This window comes from Periophthalmus magnuspinnatus, chromosome 6 (genome assembly GCF_009829125.3).
Source record: "Periophthalmus magnuspinnatus isolate fPerMag1 chromosome 6, fPerMag1.2.pri, whole genome shotgun sequence".
NCBI classification, from domain to species: domain Eukaryota; kingdom Metazoa; phylum Chordata; class Actinopteri; order Gobiiformes; family Gobiidae; genus Periophthalmus; species Periophthalmus magnuspinnatus.
In genome coordinates, this window is record NC_047131.1 from 13,631,898 (window position 1) to 13,653,330 (window position 21,433).

General features: G+C 40.7%; 1 protein-coding gene across 1 annotated transcript in view; it reads right to left on the reverse strand.

Annotated features, from left to right (window-relative positions):
* Positions 1 to 20,509, reverse strand: part of kcp (kielin cysteine rich BMP regulator) — a 34,480-nt gene extending 13,971 nt beyond the window's left edge. Inside the window, exons 1-24 of the mRNA XM_033967484.2 lie at positions 20,101 to 20,509; positions 19,229 to 19,755; positions 19,087 to 19,156; positions 18,269 to 18,531; positions 17,621 to 17,795; positions 11,348 to 11,427; positions 11,176 to 11,269; positions 9,814 to 9,893; positions 9,650 to 9,743; positions 9,490 to 9,569; positions 9,327 to 9,412; positions 9,154 to 9,244; positions 8,714 to 8,813; positions 8,540 to 8,625; positions 7,992 to 8,085; positions 6,992 to 7,141; positions 6,802 to 6,908; positions 5,971 to 6,064; positions 5,180 to 5,353; positions 5,027 to 5,109; positions 4,863 to 4,956; positions 3,714 to 3,896; positions 3,481 to 3,651; positions 315 to 488 (exon numbers count right to left, since the gene is read on the reverse strand). Of these exons, the coding sequence (XP_033823375.1) occupies positions 315 to 488; positions 3,481 to 3,651; positions 3,714 to 3,896; positions 4,863 to 4,956; positions 5,027 to 5,109; positions 5,180 to 5,353; positions 5,971 to 6,064; positions 6,802 to 6,908; positions 6,992 to 7,141; positions 7,992 to 8,085; positions 8,540 to 8,625; positions 8,714 to 8,813; positions 9,154 to 9,244; positions 9,327 to 9,412; positions 9,490 to 9,569; positions 9,650 to 9,743; positions 9,814 to 9,893; positions 11,176 to 11,269; positions 11,348 to 11,427; positions 17,621 to 17,795; positions 18,269 to 18,531; positions 19,087 to 19,156; positions 19,229 to 19,755; positions 20,101 to 20,203 (3,253 nt within the window). The 5' untranslated portion in view covers positions 20,204 to 20,509. The remainder of the gene's footprint in view (positions 1 to 314; positions 489 to 3,480; positions 3,652 to 3,713; positions 3,897 to 4,862; positions 4,957 to 5,026; positions 5,110 to 5,179; positions 5,354 to 5,970; positions 6,065 to 6,801; positions 6,909 to 6,991; positions 7,142 to 7,991; positions 8,086 to 8,539; positions 8,626 to 8,713; positions 8,814 to 9,153; positions 9,245 to 9,326; positions 9,413 to 9,489; positions 9,570 to 9,649; positions 9,744 to 9,813; positions 9,894 to 11,175; positions 11,270 to 11,347; positions 11,428 to 17,620; positions 17,796 to 18,268; positions 18,532 to 19,086; positions 19,157 to 19,228; positions 19,756 to 20,100) is intronic.
* Positions 20,510 to 21,433: the final 924 nt, after the last annotated feature.

Below are 21,433 nucleotides of genomic sequence, written 5' to 3' on the forward strand. Positions count from 1 at the left end.
TATGACAATAGAGATATACTGAATCTAGGGCTGCATTAAAAAGATCTAGTTGCAGTTTTTCTGACAAACATTAATGTTTTCAGGAGAATTGGCAAAAATAAAGTCAAATATGAATTGACAAACTAATGCAAGGGTCATTTAAAAAAAACAAAACAGAATAAGACAAGATATTTTGTGGTTTGTGGAGAAAACTATGGTACTTAAAAAAATGTAGCCTTTGAGATTTGCTAATTGCATCCATTCAAATTGCAATTTTGACACAATTGTGATTCATCTTGCAGCCCTAACCGAATCATATGTACATTCATACTTACGATCACATGCTGCGCAGCACTGTCCTGGGGCTTTGTGTGGGTGGCTGCATTCTTCATAACAGGGGATTTTGGTGCAGACAACCTCTCCTCTATAGCAGTGACACACGCTGCAGGGGTCATTGTTCTCAGGAAATTCAAAACTGTCAGGGTACTCTTTTCCCTTGTACATGCATCCTACACGAGACAGAACAGGCCCAGTCATCCTGCTTGATTCTATTATTGCAAATACTTGAAAAGGAACTGTATGTAAGATTTTTATTTTACATTTCATTCTCCATTTCTCTGGCGTTGCCCGCGGGGAGAGATGGCAAGCTGGTGTGGGCTTGCTCATTGCCCCACAGCTCAGCCGCTTCGTGTTGGGGTTCACCCCGGTGAACGAGAGGGTCGCGTCCCTGCGCCTTCGGGTCGGGGACAGGTCTCTCACTGTTGTGTCGGCCTACGGGCCAAACAGCAGTGCAGAGTACCTGGCCTTCTTGGAGTCCCTGGGAGGGGCACTAGAGAGTGCACCGACTGGGGACTCCGTTGTTCTCCTGGGGGACTTCAACGCCCATGTGGATAACGACAGTGACACCTGGAGGGCCTCCCTGATCTGAACCCGAGTGGTGTATTGTTATTGGACTTCTGTGCTAATCACAGTTTGTCCATAACAAACACCATGTTCGAGCACAAGGGTGTCCATCGGTGCACGTGGCACCAGGACACTCTAGGTCGGAGGTCGATGATCAACTTTGTTGTCGTGTCATCTGATCTCCGGCCGCGTGTCTTGGACACTCGGGTGAAGAGAGGGGCTGAGCTGTCAACCGATCACCACCTGGTGGTGAGTTGGATCCCCTGGCGGAGGAGGAAGCCGGACAGACCTGGCAGGCCCAAACGCATCGTGAGGGTCTGCTGGGAAAGTCTGGAGGAGTCCTCTGTCAGGGGGGGTCTTCAAGTCACACCTCCGGGAGAACTTCTCCCTGATCCCGGGGGAGGCTGGGGACATGGACTCTGAGTGGGTCATGTTCTCCACCTCTATTGTCGATGCGGCCGCTCGTAGCTGTGGTCGTAAGGTCTGTCGTGGCGGCAATCCCCGAACCCGGTGGTGGACACCGGAAGTAAGGGATGCCGTCAAGCTGAAGAAGGAGTCCTATAGAGCCTTGTTGGCTCGTGGGACTCCTGAGGCAGTCGATAAGTACAGGCGGGCCAAGCGTGCCACGGCTCGTGCGGTCACAGAGGCAATCAATCAATTTATTTGTAGTCATTGTCACAAAAGAACAACGAAATTACGTTTGGAGCATCCCATAGCAAAAACTCGAGGTTGGGAGGAGTTTGGGGAGGCCATGGAGGAGGACTATCGGACGGCCTCAAAGAAATTCTGGCAAACCGTCCGACGCCTCAGGAGGGGGAAGCAGTGCTTCACCAACACTGTTTACAGTGTGGGTGGAGAGCTGCTGACCTCGACTGGGGATGTTGTTGGGTGGTGGAAGGAATATTTTGAGGATCTCCTCAATCCCACCGTCACGTCTTCCGAGGAGGAAGCAGAGACTGGGAACCCAGAGGCGGACTCAACCATCACCCTGGCTGAAGTCACCGAGGTGGTTGGCAAGCTCCTCGGTGGCAAGGCTCCGGGGGTGGACGAGATCCGTCCCGAGTACCTCAAGTCTCTGGATGTTGTGGGACTGCCTTGGCTGACACATCTCTGCAACATCGCGTGGCGGTCGGGGACAGTACCACTGGACTGGCAGACCGCGGTGGTGGTCCCTCTGTATAAGAAGGGGGACCGGAGGGTGTGTTCCAATTACAGGGGAATCACACTCCTCTCCAGGGTACTGGAGAGGAGAATCCGACCGATAGTCGAACCTCGGATTCAGGAGGAGCAGTGTGGTTTTCGTCCTGGTCGTGGAACACTGGACCAGCTCTATACTCTCCATCGGGTCCTCGGTCCTTCATGAGAGTATGCCCAACCAGTCCACATGTGTTTTGTGGACCTGGAGAAGGCATTCGACCGTGTCCCTTGTGGTGTCCTTTGGGGGGTGCTCTGGGAGTATGGGGTCCGGGGCTCTTTGCTAAGGGCTGTCCGGTCCCTGTATGACCAGAGCAGGAGCTGTGTTTGCATTGCCGGCAGTAAGTCAGACCTGTTCCTGGTGCATGTTGGACTCCGCCAGGGCTGCCCTTTGTCACCGGTTCTGTTCATTATATTTATGGACAGAATTTCTAGGCGCAGCCAGGGGCCGGAGGGGGTCTGGTTCGGGAACCACAGGATTTCATCTCTGCTGTTTGCGAATGATGTGGTCCTGATGGCTTCTTCGAGCCATGAACTGCAGCAGGCACTGGGGGAGGCCATGGTTCTCGACCGGAAAAAGGTGGTTTGCCCTCTCCAGGTGGCTGGCGAGTCTCTGCCTCAAGTGGAGGAGTTCCAAGTATCTCGGGGTCTTGTTCACGAGTGAGGGAAGGATGGAGCGTGAGATTGACAGGCGGATCGGTGCAGCGTCTGCAGTGATGCGGTCGCTGTATTGGTCCATTGTGGTGAAGAAGGAGCTGAGCCGGAAGGCGAAGCTCTCAATTTACCGGTCAATCTACGTTCCTACCCTCATCTATGGTCATGAGCTTTGGGTAATGACCGAAAGGACAAGATCGCGGATACAAGCGGCCGAAATGGGTTTCCTCCGCAGGGTGGCTGGGTGCACCCTTAGGGATAGGGTGAGGAGCTCAGTCACACGGGAGGAGCTCGGAGTAGAGCCACTGCTCCTACACGTCAAGAGGAGCCAGTTGAGGTGGCTCGGGCATCTGCTCAGGATGCCTCCTGGACGCCTCCCTAGGGAGGTGTTCTGGGCATGTCCCACCAGGAGGAGGCCCCGGGGAAGACCTAGGACACGCTGGAGGGACTATGTCTCCCGGCTGGCCTGGGAACGCCTTGGGGTCCCACCGGAGGAGCTGGAGGACGTGTCCGGAGTGAGGGAAGTCTGGGAGTCCCTGCTTAGACTGCTTTTTGTCTGATTTTTATCAGACAAATGCCACTAAAAATATATGGAGAACTTTGCTAGACAGATTTAGGCAAGTTTAGTAGACACATTTAGCCATGTTTTGGACTAACTTTACCAAGAAAATTCAATAAAACTGCATGCTAACAATTTAAAATTTAAAGTTAGAATAAACAGTAGGTCTGAATGCGTGGGTGTATAATCACCATCACAGGACATGCAACAGCCTCTCTGAACGGGGTGTTCACAGTTGGACGGAGGACAGCGCTTCTTCTCACAGAGCACATCGCCATGACGACACAAGCACTCGACACAGGGGTCAGAGGGGTCCTCCCAAGTCGCACCATTCACTCGCTCTACTCCATTAAACAGACAACCTACAAGATATTTTATTTTTTAGTTTGGAGTGGAAAGGTTTCTGAAAAGTTGGTGGGTGTACCTTCACAACTCCGGCAGCAGTCTTGTGTGATTGGATGAGAGCAGGAGGTAAAGGAGCAGGGTCTACGCTGACACTGGACAGTCCCATTGGTGCACACGCATGACTGACAGCTGTCTATCGGGTGGTAGAAGCGCTCAGAGTGTCGGTATGGGCGGTGTTCGTATGTGCAGTCAGAAGGAGGAGCTGGGTAAAAAAAGTAATTCATTAGTATACACAATTAAATATAGGTAGTTACACACCAAATCAAATATTTACAGGGCCTGTATTACACTATTTTGATCAATATTTGATAATATAATGTTGTTTCCTCATTGCAAACATACCTGGAGTTGTGTTTTGTTTCAATCACACATTTAACACACAAATCCTGCATATTTAGTCTGGGTTCTTTTCTCAAACTAAAACCACTGTTACTCCTTGTGATGTCATTAAGTGGCAATACAAGAAAAGCTCCTCTGTGTTTTTAAACTCCATAAACCTTCACTAGAATAATTTTGTTCAATTTAACCTTTCTTGTACCTAACTTTGAAGTTACAGCTATTTTTGCCTCATTGAAACTGCCTCACTCCTCTTTGTACCAGCAGATATCTCACTAAATGTTAGAATTTTGTGAGATATCTGCTGGGGGAGTAGTTTTTTTTTGTTTTTTAAATATATATTTTACACTATATTACAGGACCCATTCTGTTGCCTTGACCTAGTCCGTTTTCCTATCATTTGAATTAATTGTACAAAAGCTGTGGAATTAACACAGTTTAATACGTACATAAACAAGGTTTAAACTAGAACTAAATCAGAACTAAACCAGATCAAAATTGGGACTAAATATGAAGCCAAGATTAATTCAGGACTGATTGGTTAAGGATCTAATTTCAAAAGGGCATTCTTAAACTTTCTAAACAATTTGTCTGTTTGTCTCTGGTTGGGTTGAATAGGCAAGGTTGTCTTTGAATAGGCAATTTAATCACAATGGTACAGTGCATTATTATGCATAATTACACGGACCATGAATTAGTTTGCAGAAAATTGGTTAGTTTACACTTCTGACTGGCTGAGAACTCCTAAATTAATATTTAATAATATTAATATTTGGGATTAGTGTATAATCCCAAAACTTGTCTAACAGTAAATCATAATTGTTTATCTGACTTGGACACTTGGGGCAGCAGTCTCCAGGATGAAGACTAGGGTTGGAGCATGACAGTGGGGGACATCTCTTCTTCAGACATTGCACATTTCCATTCTGTGATAACAAAACAAAAGATTAAAAAACATACAGTCTACAAACATTTAACATGATTAGACCAACTCACAGTGCAGGTGCAAGAGCGACACTTGTCTGTGGGATGGGGAAACTCCTGACCATTGGGATACTCCTTCCCAGCATAGCTACATCCTAAAGCAGGACATAGTCTTCATTATGCATGTGCTTTAATGCATGTGAGTTTGTCACACCAGTGGCTCACCATTGCAGTTGTTGTTGCAGCACTCTCCAGGCACAGGCGCATTGCACTGAGGAGCCGGACATTCACTTCTGTAGCAGTCTGTTCGACCACTGTCACATTTACACTCCTCGCACATGTTCACTGGGTTTGGGAAGGCTTCTCCATCCACAAACACGCGGTTCTCAAAGGAGCAGTCTGTCTCAATGTTAAAGAGAGTATTACACTTCTATGGTGTATTAACCGATAACACATATTTAGATCACCATGTTAACTTATTATTTTGAAAATCTTATATTTGCTGAATACAACTTATTAACATGTTAAATAAGTATCACTTTTGTTTTTTCCTCCCTTCCTTTGCTCTCTGCACTAAATCATGCCCCCTTAGAAGTGCTATCACTGCACAGCATGCATTCCACTAATAAAACTACTTCACATTATAACAAGTTTGTGAAGTTGTAGTGCCATGCTTTTGTATATTTATGGAAAATGGCTGTGCAGGGGCATGTGTGATGTAGGCTTGTGGGCTGAGCATTGGACTGGCCTGTACTGCTCTAGATGACTCAAACATGCATGGATGACATATAAAACCACTTCAGGCATACCAATTTTGCACCCCCTCTTTAATAAACAAAAATTTCTGGGTAAATGAGGAGGGTTAGGGGTTAATGACAGCCACCTTTTCCATGTGTAGGTTTAAGTTGCTACTGTGTTTTGTATTATCCCTGTAGGATCCTGCTTGCAACAAGATAGATAGAAGACAAATAACAATAGCAGTGTTTCTCAAAATTTCAACAATTCACATAATTTACCTGGACACTTTGGGCAACACTCCCCTGGTGGAGTGGATGGGTTAGTGCAGGTGACTGGAGGACAGATTCTCCTTGCACACTCCACGGTTCCACGCTAAGTAAAGACATTTCAAAAATATATTTATCTATTTATTGCCCAAGTTATGACTAAAATACATGCTAAACAATAAACCTATTCCAACCCAACCCCTGTGGGCAATATGAGGTAATTTTTAAAGTGCATATGTTTTTTTCTGATTATGACTTGGTTTGGCAGGAGAGTACCTGTGTTAAATATTTATCATAATTTTACATTAGATAAGTAGCAGTGTGCAGAAAAAATAAGCTGAAAAGAAAAGTACAAAATTACAGGAAGTAGTGGTGAATTGTAAAAGAATACCTCTATGTCATCAACACTGAAAATTGCATCCAAAATGCATGGACAATTTACACACGAGGAAGGCAGATTTAACTAAATAAGGGAGCTGTGATCTATTTTTATTATCCTAGTCATAACTATTGTGTTTTTGAACAGTTTTGACCATTGTTTACATTATGGTAGGTAACACTTATGGAATTACCTTTACTGTCAAATCTACTGCCCATGTCCAACCATGAATTTAAATAAAAAATGTCACTAAAATAAGAAAAGAAAAAAAAAAACTATGCAAGAATTTTTGTCAATTTAATTATGTTAACTATGTTTTAGTGAAATGAGTACCTGAACACGTTATATGCATTTTAAGGGTTGTATTACATAGAGAAGGGGTCACTTTGTTACTTTTCTAAATACATACAATGTGTGAGCTGGCTGCATAGACACAAAAATATAGAGGAGAGTGGAAGACTCACCAGACAAGTGCACATATGGCAGGTCTGCTCCGGGCTTGTAAACCTTTGCCCGTTGCTATAGATACGATGGTTATAAGTGCAACTGTCGCACACAGGACAACAGGTGCCTGGAAGTGGAGATGCAGAGAGGTGCTAATAAAAACTTGACTGTGGCTAATAAAAGCTCATTGCACAGGCGTAGTATTGTTACCCGTAATCTTTGTGGGATGGAGGCAGTCGGTGGGTGGGCAGCGGGTGTGGGTGCAGCGGGTTTCTCCATTCACACAAGTACAGGAGGAGCAGTCACCCTCAAGACGCCACTCGGACCCCTCCTCAAACTCCACTCCCTCCAGAACACACACTGGAAGCAGAATGTAAGAAATATTGTAGATGCATACAATATATAATATTCCACTAATACAGGTAACACTGAAATGACCCAAGAAGTAAATAAAATATGTTGTTAGTGTTTCACAATTTAGTTATTGAAAAGGTGCACTACATACGTATTCCCATCAATATGTTACGCCAGTGCTTAGAATGTTTGACAGTATAGCATGAAAACTTGTTTTATCTTCCTTTTTTCAATTTTGGATGTTTTTTTTTTTTTTTAAGTGGGACTAAACACCTAAACTCTACCTAAAATAGAGCTGATAACTTGGGAAGTACATGGAGGACTATAGGGGAGAGTGACAAAAAAGATGAGGCAGGGACATTTAAGAAAAAGTGTGATTCACTTTAAACTCCCCCCCTGCATCCAGGCGTTTGTAATCAGAAACCAAAAGATGGCCAATAGAGGCAGCACACACTGTTTTTGAATCTTTCTAAACGTTAAGCTGTATAAATTTTATACTAAAATGGCCAAAAATGACAGAGAACAGTAGACAATGCTATTAAAACACCATATACACAGTTTAGCAAAAAAGTTGATTTTAGTGTTTAGTTCCACTTTAAACACACTGCCACATTTCACTTGATCTGTAACTTGGCCAAGTGGTGTCATTTACTTATCTCCATGAAAATGGCAATCTCAGTGGAGACAGCAGGTGGTGGACAATAGTTACATAGCATCTTTAAGTCAAACAACTGAATGCACAAGAACAAAATGGGGGTAAGAAAGTCTCAAAAACTACAACCTTAAGTTACCAACCTGCTCTTTAGATTTAATCAGGGTGCCAATATATGTAGACCATTTTTGAGATAGTAAATACCTTTGCAGATGGGGCAGCAGTGTTGTGGGTCAATGATGGGATTAGAGCATGACAGTGGAGGGCACTTCTCTTGACGACAGATGACATTTCCATTCTAATGCAACAGGAACAAGAGGGCATATCTAGTTAATCAATGTATTCTCTTTGGAAACAGATTTTTTCCCCTACTGTCTCATACTGTAAACAGGGACTGCAAATGGAAACTAGCTATATAGCTATTGGTGCAGAACAACTATTAATGTCCCTGTACATTTTCCCTTCAGATGAAGATTAAATTAAACAATGTGCATCACCAATTCAAAAATAAAACTGTAGAATGAAGTACAGAGCAGTGAGTGTGTGTTGGTGGTGGCAATGAAGTCTTGAATACAGGAGAAAAAAAGATTACTCAAACATGCATGCTCTAAATACAACTTTGAGTGGGTAAATGAGGAGGAGCAAGGGAAAACAATTATAATATAACATAACAAAGGTCTAAAAAGTAAGTTTTGCACAATATGCTTCCTTTAAAAAAATGGTAAGAGCATTCCTTCAGAGAGTGGACTTACCTTACAGGTGCAGTGCAGACAGGGCCCACTGCCAGCTGGGGTGAACACGTTGCCGTTGGCATACACTCTTCTCTCATACTCACATTCTGTACAGCAGGTGCATGGAGATAAAAGTGATAGTAATGAATACTGTACATATGTTCGATATTAGGGTTTGAGATGAGCAGGACTGACCCTTACACGAGGGACAGCACTCTCCAGCTGACCGTGCAGGATGGCTGCAGCGAAGAGGGGGGCACGAGGAGGCCATGTGCTCACAAGACACCTGCCCTGCCTGATACATGGACAGCAAAGAAAATAAGTTAAACTTATACATTTAACTGTTCTAGTCCTGGTTTAGTCCTGATCTGGTCAGGTTTTTTAGATCAGGTTTTGTTCCATGTTTTTTCCCAATTTTGATGTGGTGTGTGTGCAAGTGGGAAGACGCATGTGCAATGTGCGTAGGGACAGGTGAGTAGAAATGTATATGTAAGAACTGCAGGTTGTTTTGATTATTAACCTAGATAAAATGGTAATGGTTTTTCATAAAAGTGTTTAGTTTTTTATTTAATATGACCAATTTAATTTTCTAATACATCCCAAACCTAAATATGGCACATATAATGTATACGCACAGAGCAGTGGCACCGGAGGCAGGGGTCTCTGGTAGAGCTGAAAGTCTGTCCTTCTGTGTACAGCTGGGCCTCATGCTCACACAGATCACAGCTGTAAACAAGCAAATTTAACAACTTATAACAACATTTAAGTGTAAAATAATGAGTTCCAGACAAGCACACAGCAGACGCACCTCGGGCAGCAGTCCCCCACTCGATGCACCAGGCTGGGACACGACAGTGCGGGGCAGGGGACAGGGGAGCACCGCACGTCTCCATTCTGAAAACAGTTACATAGTTTGACAGAGCTTTGACATATGGAATATCATATGGGGATGGAATTGAATGCAGACCTACCAGACAAGTACATTCCTGGCATCTATCACCAGTAGGAATCAAAGCACCATTGGGGAAGGTGTGGCCATTCACACCACAAGCTACAAAACACAGGGTTAAGGGTTACCAAAATGTCCTTATAAAATAATTTCTACACATTTTCAATCCTCTTCAATCGCACCTTGGCAAACTGGGCAGCAGCTATTTGTTGGAGGAGCGGCTGGATTTTTACATGGAATGTGGCATTGCTCTTTCTCACAGTGAACATGGCCCTCCTGAAAATGTGAAAAAATAAATAAATTTACTTTTTAATGGAAAAATATTACAGTGCAGTATCAGGCTCACCAAACAGTGGCACACTTCACAGTTGTCCGCAGATCTCCACTTAGCATTGTGATCATAGTGGCTTCCATCATGGACACAGCCTGCAGTACATTCACAAATACTGAGGATAAATTTGGTGAGCAAGAAGTGAGTGATACATAACCGGGTCAATTAAGACTAATTATAATCCTAGTCTATACTAAGACGTTGGTCCACTCTGGCCAAAAGGAATAACACTGCACGTATGCAGAGGTGGGTAGTACTCAGTTACAGCAGTTGCATTTACTTGAGTAACCTTTACAGAAATTTTACTTTTCAGAGTGTTTTTCTAGCAGCATACTTATTCCTACTTGAGCAATATTTTTATTGAAGTACAGTACAGTACTCTTACTTCAGTAAAAGTTTGGCTTCATCTTCCCACTGTGAATGATTTGAAATTTGTGTTTCTGCAATGCTCCATCAGATATGATTTAGTTTTTTCTCATTTGTCTTTTGAAAAAAGCAGATCTTGTGCATTTTTTAATGTTTTGTTATCATTCATTTTAAATCAGATGTTACGTCCTAACAGTTACTCTTTAACTCACTTCTTTGCTCTTGTTTGAGTAGTAATTTTCCCAAATACTTATTTACTCTTGCTTGAGCAATTTCTTTGACCACTTCTTTGCACTTCTGCTTGAGTTATATTATTGTGTAATAACTTTACTCTTACTTGAGTACAATTTTTGGCTACTCAACAGGAAAATGAAACAGCTATATATTTTTGAGGTGTACAAAAATACAGTGTTACCAATTTGTTAAGTTGTCTGTGTAATCCCTCAGATGTCCAGGTGTGAACCATAGTAAAAGCCAAAAGTAAAATCTGTCAACTGGACAAAAAGTTGTAAGAGTGAAGATGCTTCTCATCCAAGCTGCTTCTTCAGTTCTGGTCAAATTACTGCTGGACACTTCCTTATACCTATCTGAAGGGAGCAGCTGACTACACTGAAACCAAAAACAGCTATTTTCTTAGAAGAAATGGTTTTAGAGAAGCAATTTTTGTTAGGAAAGACAATACTTCTTTAAACAGGAATGGAAGCCTCATCATCATCATCTATCCCCCATCTATAACTCCATCCTTAGTTATCTCCTCCCTTCAGACAGATATAAGGCAGTGCCCACCAGCAATTTGACCAGAACTGAAGAAGTGGCTGGGATGAGCAGCTAAACGTCTTCACTCAAACAACGTTTTGTCCAGTTGACAGATTTTATTTTTGAGTTTTACTATAAATTATGTTAATAAAATTATGTTAAGAAAAACTCTGAATGGAGCAGACAGGTTTTCGTGGCTTTGACATGGCTCCTGGTTGACCTGCTTTATTAGTGATGGATGCTGTGAGCTCTGACCTCTGCATTTCTGGCAGCATTCTCCAGGGACAGTCTCTGTGTGAGTACAGTCCAGAGGAGGACAGGGCAGGGGAGTACACTCTCCGTTACCTCCCTAAGGCAAGAGGGAGCAGTTAGATAAGATTACAGTGACTCACAAAAAAGCAAAAAGTGACTTAAAATAAAAGCATACCTTACACGTGCAGGTTTGGCAGCCCTCGACTGTGGTGGAGAAGGACACATTGTGAATGGTTCCATCCAGATCCAGACAACCTGCAGAGGACAGAGTTTCACATGACTTGGCTCTAGTGTTATCACGATACTAATACTCAGTTTTGATACCAATAAATAGACTCAATACTTAATACCAATTCTGCCACAATAATAAAAAAAACACTCTTTATTTAGACAATAGGATGTGATTTTCAACATTAAACAGTCATTCTTTTATATTACCATGCAGTCTTATGTCTCTGTAATCCCTCAGCCATCCAGGTAGGTTCCATAGTGGTCCATGGGCGTATACTGGTCTATGTGGCCTTATAATGGTTCCGATACAGCTCAAGATCATTCTAAAGCTATTCAGAAAAGGTTCATTTCTGTCCTGTGAATGTTCAAATGAGTATCTACTTACAATAATAGAGTTTTAGTATTAATAAGTATCTGATTTTCGATATTTTTGACAACTCTACTTGGCCCAAATCCAGCTGCTGTCAGTGGAGCACACTTGACTTTTCCTCAGGTCAGTGTCCAAACATGTGGCTGTGCTCTGGAGCTGCACATGTGCTGACAGTCCAGTGTGGTGCTGATACTCAGTACATGTGTTTTCTTACTTATCCACATGCTTTATGAGCCATGACTGTACTCAGTGTCTACTGAGACCAGTATTCAATCTATTAACACGCAGAGATTTACTGTTGGAGCAGCAGAGATAGGAAATATACAGGCTTCTACAGTAATCCAACCTTTGAACTAAGACTATAGTCCTTTGTTTAATCAATTATTCGGTCGATGGTGTCTTAGTTGGACAAAATTTGTATCACTAGACTAATTATTTTCTTTAGATTATAAGGATTTATATGGGACAACAGCAGAAAGGAGAAGAGAGGGAGTGAGTTGATTAAAGATTTCGTAATGAATTATGAGTTTACTCAAACTGTTTCTCGGTATTTTTTTAGCATAAATAGTTATTATTACATGAACTCCCATGCATATGTAGTCTTGTGAATGCAGATACAGAAATGTGTAATGGTATTGAAACTTTTGCCAAGACCCCTTTTAGCCATATCTGCAGGACATGCTTTGTCACTGTTGATGACCAGGAATCAAGTGTCTGTGATAGTATCAGGCATATGTTACCTATGATTCTTGGTAAACAATGTGCCGGCGGGATGAAAATAGGTGACCCTGTCAGTGGCTTCTGCTTTAGTTGATAAACAACAACATGCTTTGTAAATTACATAGTTAATATTTGACATACAGGGTGGCCCAAAAGTCACTGACAGTTGAAAAAATTCATAACATTTTTGTTTCTAAATATTGTTATTTTAATTTTTCAGAGGATTTAGAAAAACCCTTCCGACATTAATATGAACAAATATAGCACGAGGAACCAACCCTCATTGTAGAGTGGTACTTTGAGTCACATGGGTCAAATTCAGAAATCCAGTGATGTTACCGTTGACATTTTAGTACCAAAGATGCCACAGGCATAAATGCCATTAAAAGAATAATAAGTCATTTTCAAAGACAGAGTGTAGTATGTGATCTCCACAGACCTGACTAGTCCTGATTTCTTCTTGCGGAGCTATCTTAAAGAAAAGGTGTTTGTGAATAAACCTCAGACAATAAAACAACGTAAAACGTAATATCGAGGATGAAATAAGAGCCATAAGCCCGGAACTGCTTTTAAATGTTATGAAAAGTGTGTTGGCTTTTTTTTTAGATTTGGTCATTTTTACTTCCCTAGTTTAAGTAGTGATAAGTTCAAGTGTAAGTGAACAATTGTAATTGCCAAAAATCTCGGAAAGTTCAGTTTACCTACTGCTAAAATTTGGTGAGTATATCTTAAGAATTATAGGAGCTACTGAAGATTTAAAAGTGTCATATGTGTGTATATGTCTAAATTGATTTCCTATTTAATTGCTTTTACTTCACGATGCCTGATGTTATGAGCATTCATATTGACTGGAATACATTAAAATGAGGTACAGGCAATTTAAAATGAAGAAATTAGTGTTTTGCAGGGACAAAATATCTTTTTGGTCAGAAATAATCCACGGACAAACCAGCTCTTGTGTGTGTTTGTATTAGTGTGTGGGATAGTATAGTAGTTAAAGTGGCCTGCTGTTGTGTGAGGAATCCAAGCCTGCACAAGATCAAAGGCTGCTCCGTGACAACATACACAAACTATGGAGATGGATGTATCACCCGAGAAGGGGACCGAGTGAGAATAAAGAGCTAAAACGTGGAGTTAGAGTTAGTGAAGATGGATGCAGTGAGCAGTGATGAAGAGAATTAGGTCAAAAGAGTAAACTACTGCGGAAGGAGACACAGGAAATGCTTCATAAACACAGAGTCATTGGTTCCACATGTTTGTCTCAGAATACTACTCAACACAACTGTAAGTCGTGATGGGAAAAGTACTGTGAACTAAGGTTGTTAAAAGTATCAAAAATGAGATACTAATTGATACTAAAACTAGTATCAAAACTAGATATCCATTTGAGCAGTTATCAGTACTAAAAACATCACATTCACAGGACAGAAATGATCCTTTCCTGAATATCTTTAGAATGATCTTGAGCTGTATCAAAACAAGCATAAGACACATAGACTAGTATACACCCATGGACCACTATGGAACCAATCTGGATGACTGAGGGATTACACAGATATAAAGACCACATGGTAATATAAAAAAGTATTATGATTGTTGAAAATGACTTTTGGTTGTCTAAATAAAGGGTGTAATTATCATTGTGGTATCGGAATTGGTATTGAGTGTTCCTTAGTATTGAAATCGAGTTTGGCAGTTGACAGTTTTCAGAATTCCTGCATTAAATAGATTTTGTAACATATTCTGTTATAAGGTCCAATTAGAGTACTGTATTCTGAATACATTCACATCATATTTAAATTATAGTGTAAAGATGTAGAATTAACACAGCTTTATTGTTGTTTCACTGTTTGTTTGCATTTCCTGTCACTGTTTGGAGAAGGGAAAAATCACACATGCACTTTTCTATTTTTCCACTGATTACGTGTAGTTTGAAGTATAAATAGTGTGATCAAGTACTGCAATGTATTTCTTTAGGAAAATAGAGATTAGGAAAATAACTATTCTGAAGACTAACCACAGAAAGTAGGTAATCAGTTACATTTACTCAGTTACATTTAACTTGAATAAAAGTTTTGCTGACTCTTCCTACTGTGAGTAAGTCTAAAAGTGACAAAGACTATATGAAATGATTTTAAAATGTTTGTTTCTTGCACTGCTCCTTCAGATATGATTTTCTTTGTGGTATTTTCAAAGGTAGACACAAAAATGGGACAATTTGTGCATTGTTTAATGTTTTGTCTTTCAAATTACATTTACTTCAAATTATAAATAAGATATTGCATCTAGATAGTAACTCTTAGTTGAGTAGTCGTTTCCCCAAATACTTTATTACTCTTACTTGAGTAATTTTTTTGGACTACTACTTCTACTTGAGTAACATTATTTTGAAAAAAATATTATACTTACAGCACATCTGCTGTTAGAGTGAATGTATATTTTCTGTACATTTATTCACTTACTTCACAACACTGAGTCAGACTGAAGTGAGAAAGTAAAACATACTCTAAAGAAATCTTTTAGCAGATAAAATCAAACAAATTACACTAAATACTAGCCACAAAGCATAGGCTGTATACATTTTAATATCAATGATTGAATTCTGCCAGATTTGCACTTCTAACCCCTGTTTTTACTTCATCCTTTGGCAGATAGTCAGTTCCCAGTCACAATACATTTGATGGTTTCCAGTTGCTGTGTCTAGTACAGGAAATGAAGTGATGTTATACTAGAAGTCAGTCCAGTACAGAGCCAAGAAACAGGCACAGAGCTACTTCAATAACAACATGCTGACAAACCATGGGGTAGCACTACAAATTACACAATACAATACAGATACAATGGGTATTATTCATCTCAAAATGTTTTTGATAAGATAAAAAAGTCAGAGGTGGGAATAGCAGCCACAAATAGTCCTCAAGTAAGAGCACTATTACTTCAAAATAGTATTACTCAAGTAGAAGTACAAAGTAGTGGTCCAATAATTTATAGTAGTGTAAGTAAAAACTTAGTTTAAGATCAACTTTGTGGACATAACAACTGCTAAAAAAAATAATGTACCAGTAATTGGAATGACTAACTCAACAACAAATAACAAATAATACATTTTCAAAGGATAGACACAAAAATTAGAAAAACTAAATCAATCAATTATTTCTTATTGTCAACATAAAGCTTTTGTCACTTGTAGACTTTACATTTACACAAGTAAGAGTACTGTTTCATTGTAAAATATAGTACTAAAGTAGGAGTGAACGTACAGTGTCTGAAAGCTATTACTATTACTACTACTACTGAGAAGAGCAATATTTTTAAAAAGTTAAACCCGGGCCACTGAGGGATTACACAGAGTAAATACAACTAAGTACTACCCATCTCTGAAAGGTCATATAGAACCTTTACATTATGGGTTATTGACTGTGCCTAATCACTATTCTGACTTGATAAATAGACACTCTGTAACCATAACATGTCTCACAACAGCACCAGAGAACACCAGAGAACAGCTGAGCCCACAACAGCTGGGGCGGATATGTCACATCTATCTTTCTGGGACATCACATTCAGAGCCATTAGAGAAGTCTACTCTACAGTCAGTCAGAGCGGTAAATCATGTAAATCTCAATGTACTCCCCAAAGTGCAGAATCACAAGTCAAAGGCCACACTTTAAATTCATCATCCATAGAAAATTGAGCATAAAGCAGATATCAAAACAGCAGCATTAGGTTGTAAAGGAAACATAAAAACTCAGGTATTAGAGACAGATTAGAAAAGTGACACACACTCAAGATCATCAGTCGGAGCCCCAGTCTTATCTCCCAAAGTTCAGATGGGTGTTACAGACAGATTAGTCAAGCAGAGACATGCATGGGTCATTAAAAATAAAGAAAAAAAAGTGTGGTGATTCTATAAATAAAGATCTAGTCTGGATCCAAGATTAAATCATTACTGGAATGTTGCTCAATAATTGAAAAGTATGATAGCAGTCAGAACTGTGTGACCTTCCATAAGAGCATGCTGTTGTTTACATATTTTATTGTACATAATTGTGTTTATACAGACACGTTTGCGTGGGAGCGTGGGAACCCTGAATCAGATGCTGAGCGCTCTGTTTGTAATTAAGCTTTATGGAAGGTGCAGCAAAGGTTAGACCAATTAGCAACTGGGTTTCTCACAAATATGACTTTTGCATGAATGCTAACATTGTAAAGCTCAAATTCTAATGTAGTTTTAGTCTCAGTTGCTTGGATAAAATTGTATATAGTTTTAGTCAATATTTAGTCAAATGCATTTTTGTCATTTTTTGTCTCGTTTTATAAATGAAAAATCATACTACCGGTAGTTAAATTTAAGGTACAATATGTATGTCACCTGCATGATTCCATGGAAATAGAAAGTTAAAACCATACTTTGGTACATTCTCCATGGAGATGCCACACTGTGGAAGATTATGGCCAAATTAACAACCTTTCCATGGAGGTTCATTAGGTTTAGAGATGCAAGCCTGATTGCATGGAGGAGGTGTCTGGGGTGGGGACGTCTGGGAGTCCCTGCTTAGCCTGCTGCCCCGTGATCTGGCTCCGGATAAGCGGAAGAAAATGGATGGATGAATGGATAAAAATTTGTATTTTTTTGTATATACGTAATTTGAGGTTCATTGATTGAAAAATGTATAATATAAATGTATTTATTTATTTATATATTTATTTGACAGGGACAATGCAATCAGACATAGTTACAAAATGAACATTGCAGCTGAATAAAACATAACTTCACAAAGTTATGAAACAAATACATTTTTAAAGAAAACTTGTATTATTTACTTGAAATGGAGATTTGATGGGTATTGTTCATCTCAAAATATTGCTAATAAGATAAAAAGGAGTGTGGCCATAAATTGTTTATGGCCAAGAGTAATAGTAATACTAATCAAAATAATATTACAAAAATAGAACTACAAAGTAGTGGTCCAATAACTTACTCAAGTAAAAGTATTTTAACTATTATCTACTACTACTACTACTACTACTACTACTACCTATCTGGACTGTACATCTGCTTTATTAAGATGTGGAAAAATAATCGAAGAGAACGACCAGTTCCAAACACAGGCATATCAACCTTACCTTTGGTGTTGGCCTGACACCTGACCGTGCCGGCAGTACAGATGCAGAGGGTGTGGATGTCTGTGTACCAGCGCTGTCCCTCCTCAACCTCCCTGCCCTCCCAGACACACCTCTGCCTCTGCCTCACACATTCACAGCCCTCCAGGTACTGCACACGTGTCTGCAGCTCAGCATTCTGTTCAGCATATAGAAAACATATGATCAAACATATCAAATCATACATTCCATTCAAACTGTTTATATTCACTCAAATTCTGAGGTGAATGTATGGCCACATCTGAGTCCTGTTAAAGACTGAAGCTTTAGATGACTCTTGTACGTTCCAAGACAAAAATATCATTTCTGATCATTCTGTGGCCCATCAGAAAAGTGCTGTAAATGTCCCAAATGATATTGCAATATTAAATATGTAAATGGCCTGTCCACTCAAAATACGAAAGTGTATTGAAATCACTTTATTACCTTGCTTTTTTAAATTGCAAGTTCACTCATTTTGAAACTTTTCAAAAGGTTTCATTTAATACTCATAATAAAACAGCTCATTTTAAAAACAGCACTTAATATTATTTTGTAGCGTAATCAGTATATTGTTCATGTATTGCTCGGCACTTGAGGACAAAATATGTGCTTCAGCTCACATTTGCCTACCTGATCTTTTATCATGTCCACCATTTGAGTAAGCTGGTTCAGCCTCAGTTCCAGCGTCTCGAGCCTGTCTATGTCTTCTCCGTGGCTTGTACCAGTCTTTGTGCTCTGTGGAGGTGATGGAGGCCCCAGCAGCACCCCTCTGTGTTGCTGCTCATTCTGGACATCCTTAGTGGTTTTTGGTTTTCTCTGTGGTTTGCTGGAAGAAGCATTCTGCTGGCTAGTGGTCGTATTGATTGACTTCACCTGATCAGCATTATCAGAATCTACAAGAAAAAAAAGTTTCAGTTTATTCAGTTTATAGATGTAGTTATCTTTATCCTGTTCATAGAAAATAAAAAAGCTACAGCTTTTATTTGCAATAATAGCTGTGCCAGATTTATAAGTCATAAGAATAAGATACATACTGTTACAAACCACCAGATCTGAGCCCAATCCCACAGTTATATAATGCCAATATAATGTTTTAATAAATTCCATTGCATTTGTATGAGTATAGATACATGTGAAATACATGTCATACTGGGCAGCACTTGTTTTATACATTTTTGGAACACACTGCTAAAGACTCACATTGTCCTATGTTTGATGTGTTTTTGGCCATATTTGTAGCACATGTTATGTGTGTTGTCCTTGTTCTGTTTTATGTGGTGGTGGGCCAAAGATGAATTTGTACCTCACTAGACAATAAAGCTACTCTGTTTGATTGTAGCTGAGTAAATGATATAGTTATTGCAATGCTTAAATTTGATTAAATAGTAATCCATATCCATTTGTACAATAGAGTCAAATATGAATTTGCAGAATTTCCAAAGTCTTACCGGTGCTGTCACAGTCCCATTCTCTCTTCTCATAAGCCTTCACAGAGAGTTCTGCAGCTAGTAGAAAACCCTACATAAAGTAGATTTGGATTTGAATAAAGCCATTCTGAAATTAATGTCCTTTTGCTGAAGCTGTACTCACAGTGAATTTGCTGTGTTTCCTTCCAGGCGTGCTGCCCACAGTGACGAGGATGTCTCCAGGTAACGTCAGGTTGATTCTGTCCTCATTTGTTATTGGTACAACCACTGCTTGCTCACATTCTACATAGAAGGTGACCCTCTCCGGCTGCACACTTATAGCCAGCCTAACCAGATCCTGATCAGTGAAGGGGTTTCTCCTGGGGAACGCCAAGGTGGAGAGCCTCTGCACTGCTCCTGAAGACCGGTACTCCACATTCAGACTTTTAGAGGAGGATGTGACTTGCAGAATGGGAGAGGATGCAGAAGAGAGAGAGAACAGGGTGGCAGGAGAGTTGGAGGTTTGCACACCTTTTATAAGCACACCCAGGCTGTTTCTGACATTGGAGCTTATGTACTGGGAGTATTCTGAAGGGAGGGTGAGGTGTGGAGCTCTGCTGCGAAGTTTGTACCATATTCCAGTGGTGGTCTGCATCCAGGACACCCCACTGATGGGCTGTGACAGGTTCAGAGCTCCCAACAGGTCCACCACTGCAAACACATCACACATTATTTATCAATTTACCCATTTATGGAACATACAAATATAAAGAGTTACAAATGTATAGCTAAAAAGAGATATTAATCAATGCATAACCAACACATAAGTAGCCTATACATATTTATAAATGAACAATCAAATTAATTATGCTTTTTTTACATTAAATAAAAATATACAAACTATCGTAACTGGCACACTGTCAGAAACACTGTATGACTATTTGGATATTTTAACAACTACTCTTACAGCATTTCTGTTTTAGCCGGTTTCACATTGTTCCTGAACATAACATAAGGTTTGAAAATAGATTACTGTCCATGTGTTTTTTTTTCTACCTGTGTCATAAACGTGTAGTGGCTCTGCAGTCACGCTGTACGCAGCAGTCATAAGCACGAGTATCTTCAACACATCCAACGTCCTCATTTTCTCCCAATCCATTAGATGCGGAGTTTGATTCTTGCTTTGCTCTAGATCCAGAAGTATGCACCGTTATGTTGACCGGTCCATTACGGCACCGCGCATGGTCTCCCCGCTTCTCCGGAGCTCTGTCCCAGTCCCATTCCCTCCCTGCAGAAGCGCCGTGCACCGCACATGGAACATCTGGAGGCAGGCAGGGCGTCTCTTCTCCGTGGTCACTTACATTCTCCTCAAGGGCAAGTATCACACAGTCTACTTCCCAAAACTTCCAATAGAGACCAAAATGCTTCCAAACGTCCAGGTGTGCAGAACTTTCCCAGGAGAACGCCTACTTAGTGATTCCCAAGGACCCTCTTTTTTTGGTAATGACCTAAAACCTGGCCCGGACACTGGAGAGGAGCCATAGACTATTGTTTAAGCAGCCAAATGTGTGTTCGTACTTGGCCAACGTGCGTGTGCGTAAAAGTGCACGGAAAGGGCGGGAGTAAACATAAGTGGTCATGTTTCACTGGGCTGGAAAGCGTCCAAGTGGTGTGCATCCCCATTGCGTTCAGTCACTCAGCCTCCCACAACTGTCTTAGAGGCTTTCAGGAACTCGGAGGACAATGGAGACTCTAAATTGTGCACAGTCTAATGCAGGGATAGTATTGGATGTAGCATAAGAGCGCGTTAACTGCTAAAAGCTCGTAGCAAATTACGTCACGTGACACATCTCCGCACCTGATTCTAATTATGACCCCCCCCCCCCTCTCTCCACACTGCAAACAAAGACTCATCTATGACTCATGCCAGGATAAGAGACAACGTAATAACAACGATTTTATAAAGCTTTCCCGCAAAACTCAACCCGCTTTCTTTGCCCCCCTTTGCTTTTTACATACACACATCACTGGAAAGCATAACACTTAGACTACTTCTGGACTGCAGGAGTTAATTAACCAGCCAGACTCCTTTGTACGACCAGAAGAAGTAACATTTAGGCGGGCCATGGTCATAAAAACAAAATGAGAGCCAGCACAGTGCCCTGGGGAGCACCAAAAATAAAGTTCTGTGAAGTCCAACAGCAATAAAGTTGTTATTATTACGGATCATGTTTACTGGAACATAAAATGGAGATAATAAAAGAAAATAATACAGACATTTGACAAACTATTGTCATGCTCTCACTGGGGTGCAGTGTCATGAGAGCATCACAGAAGTTATATCTATTTCCTTGTGTGCAGTGTGAGCAAATTTATGAAGCGAATCCCA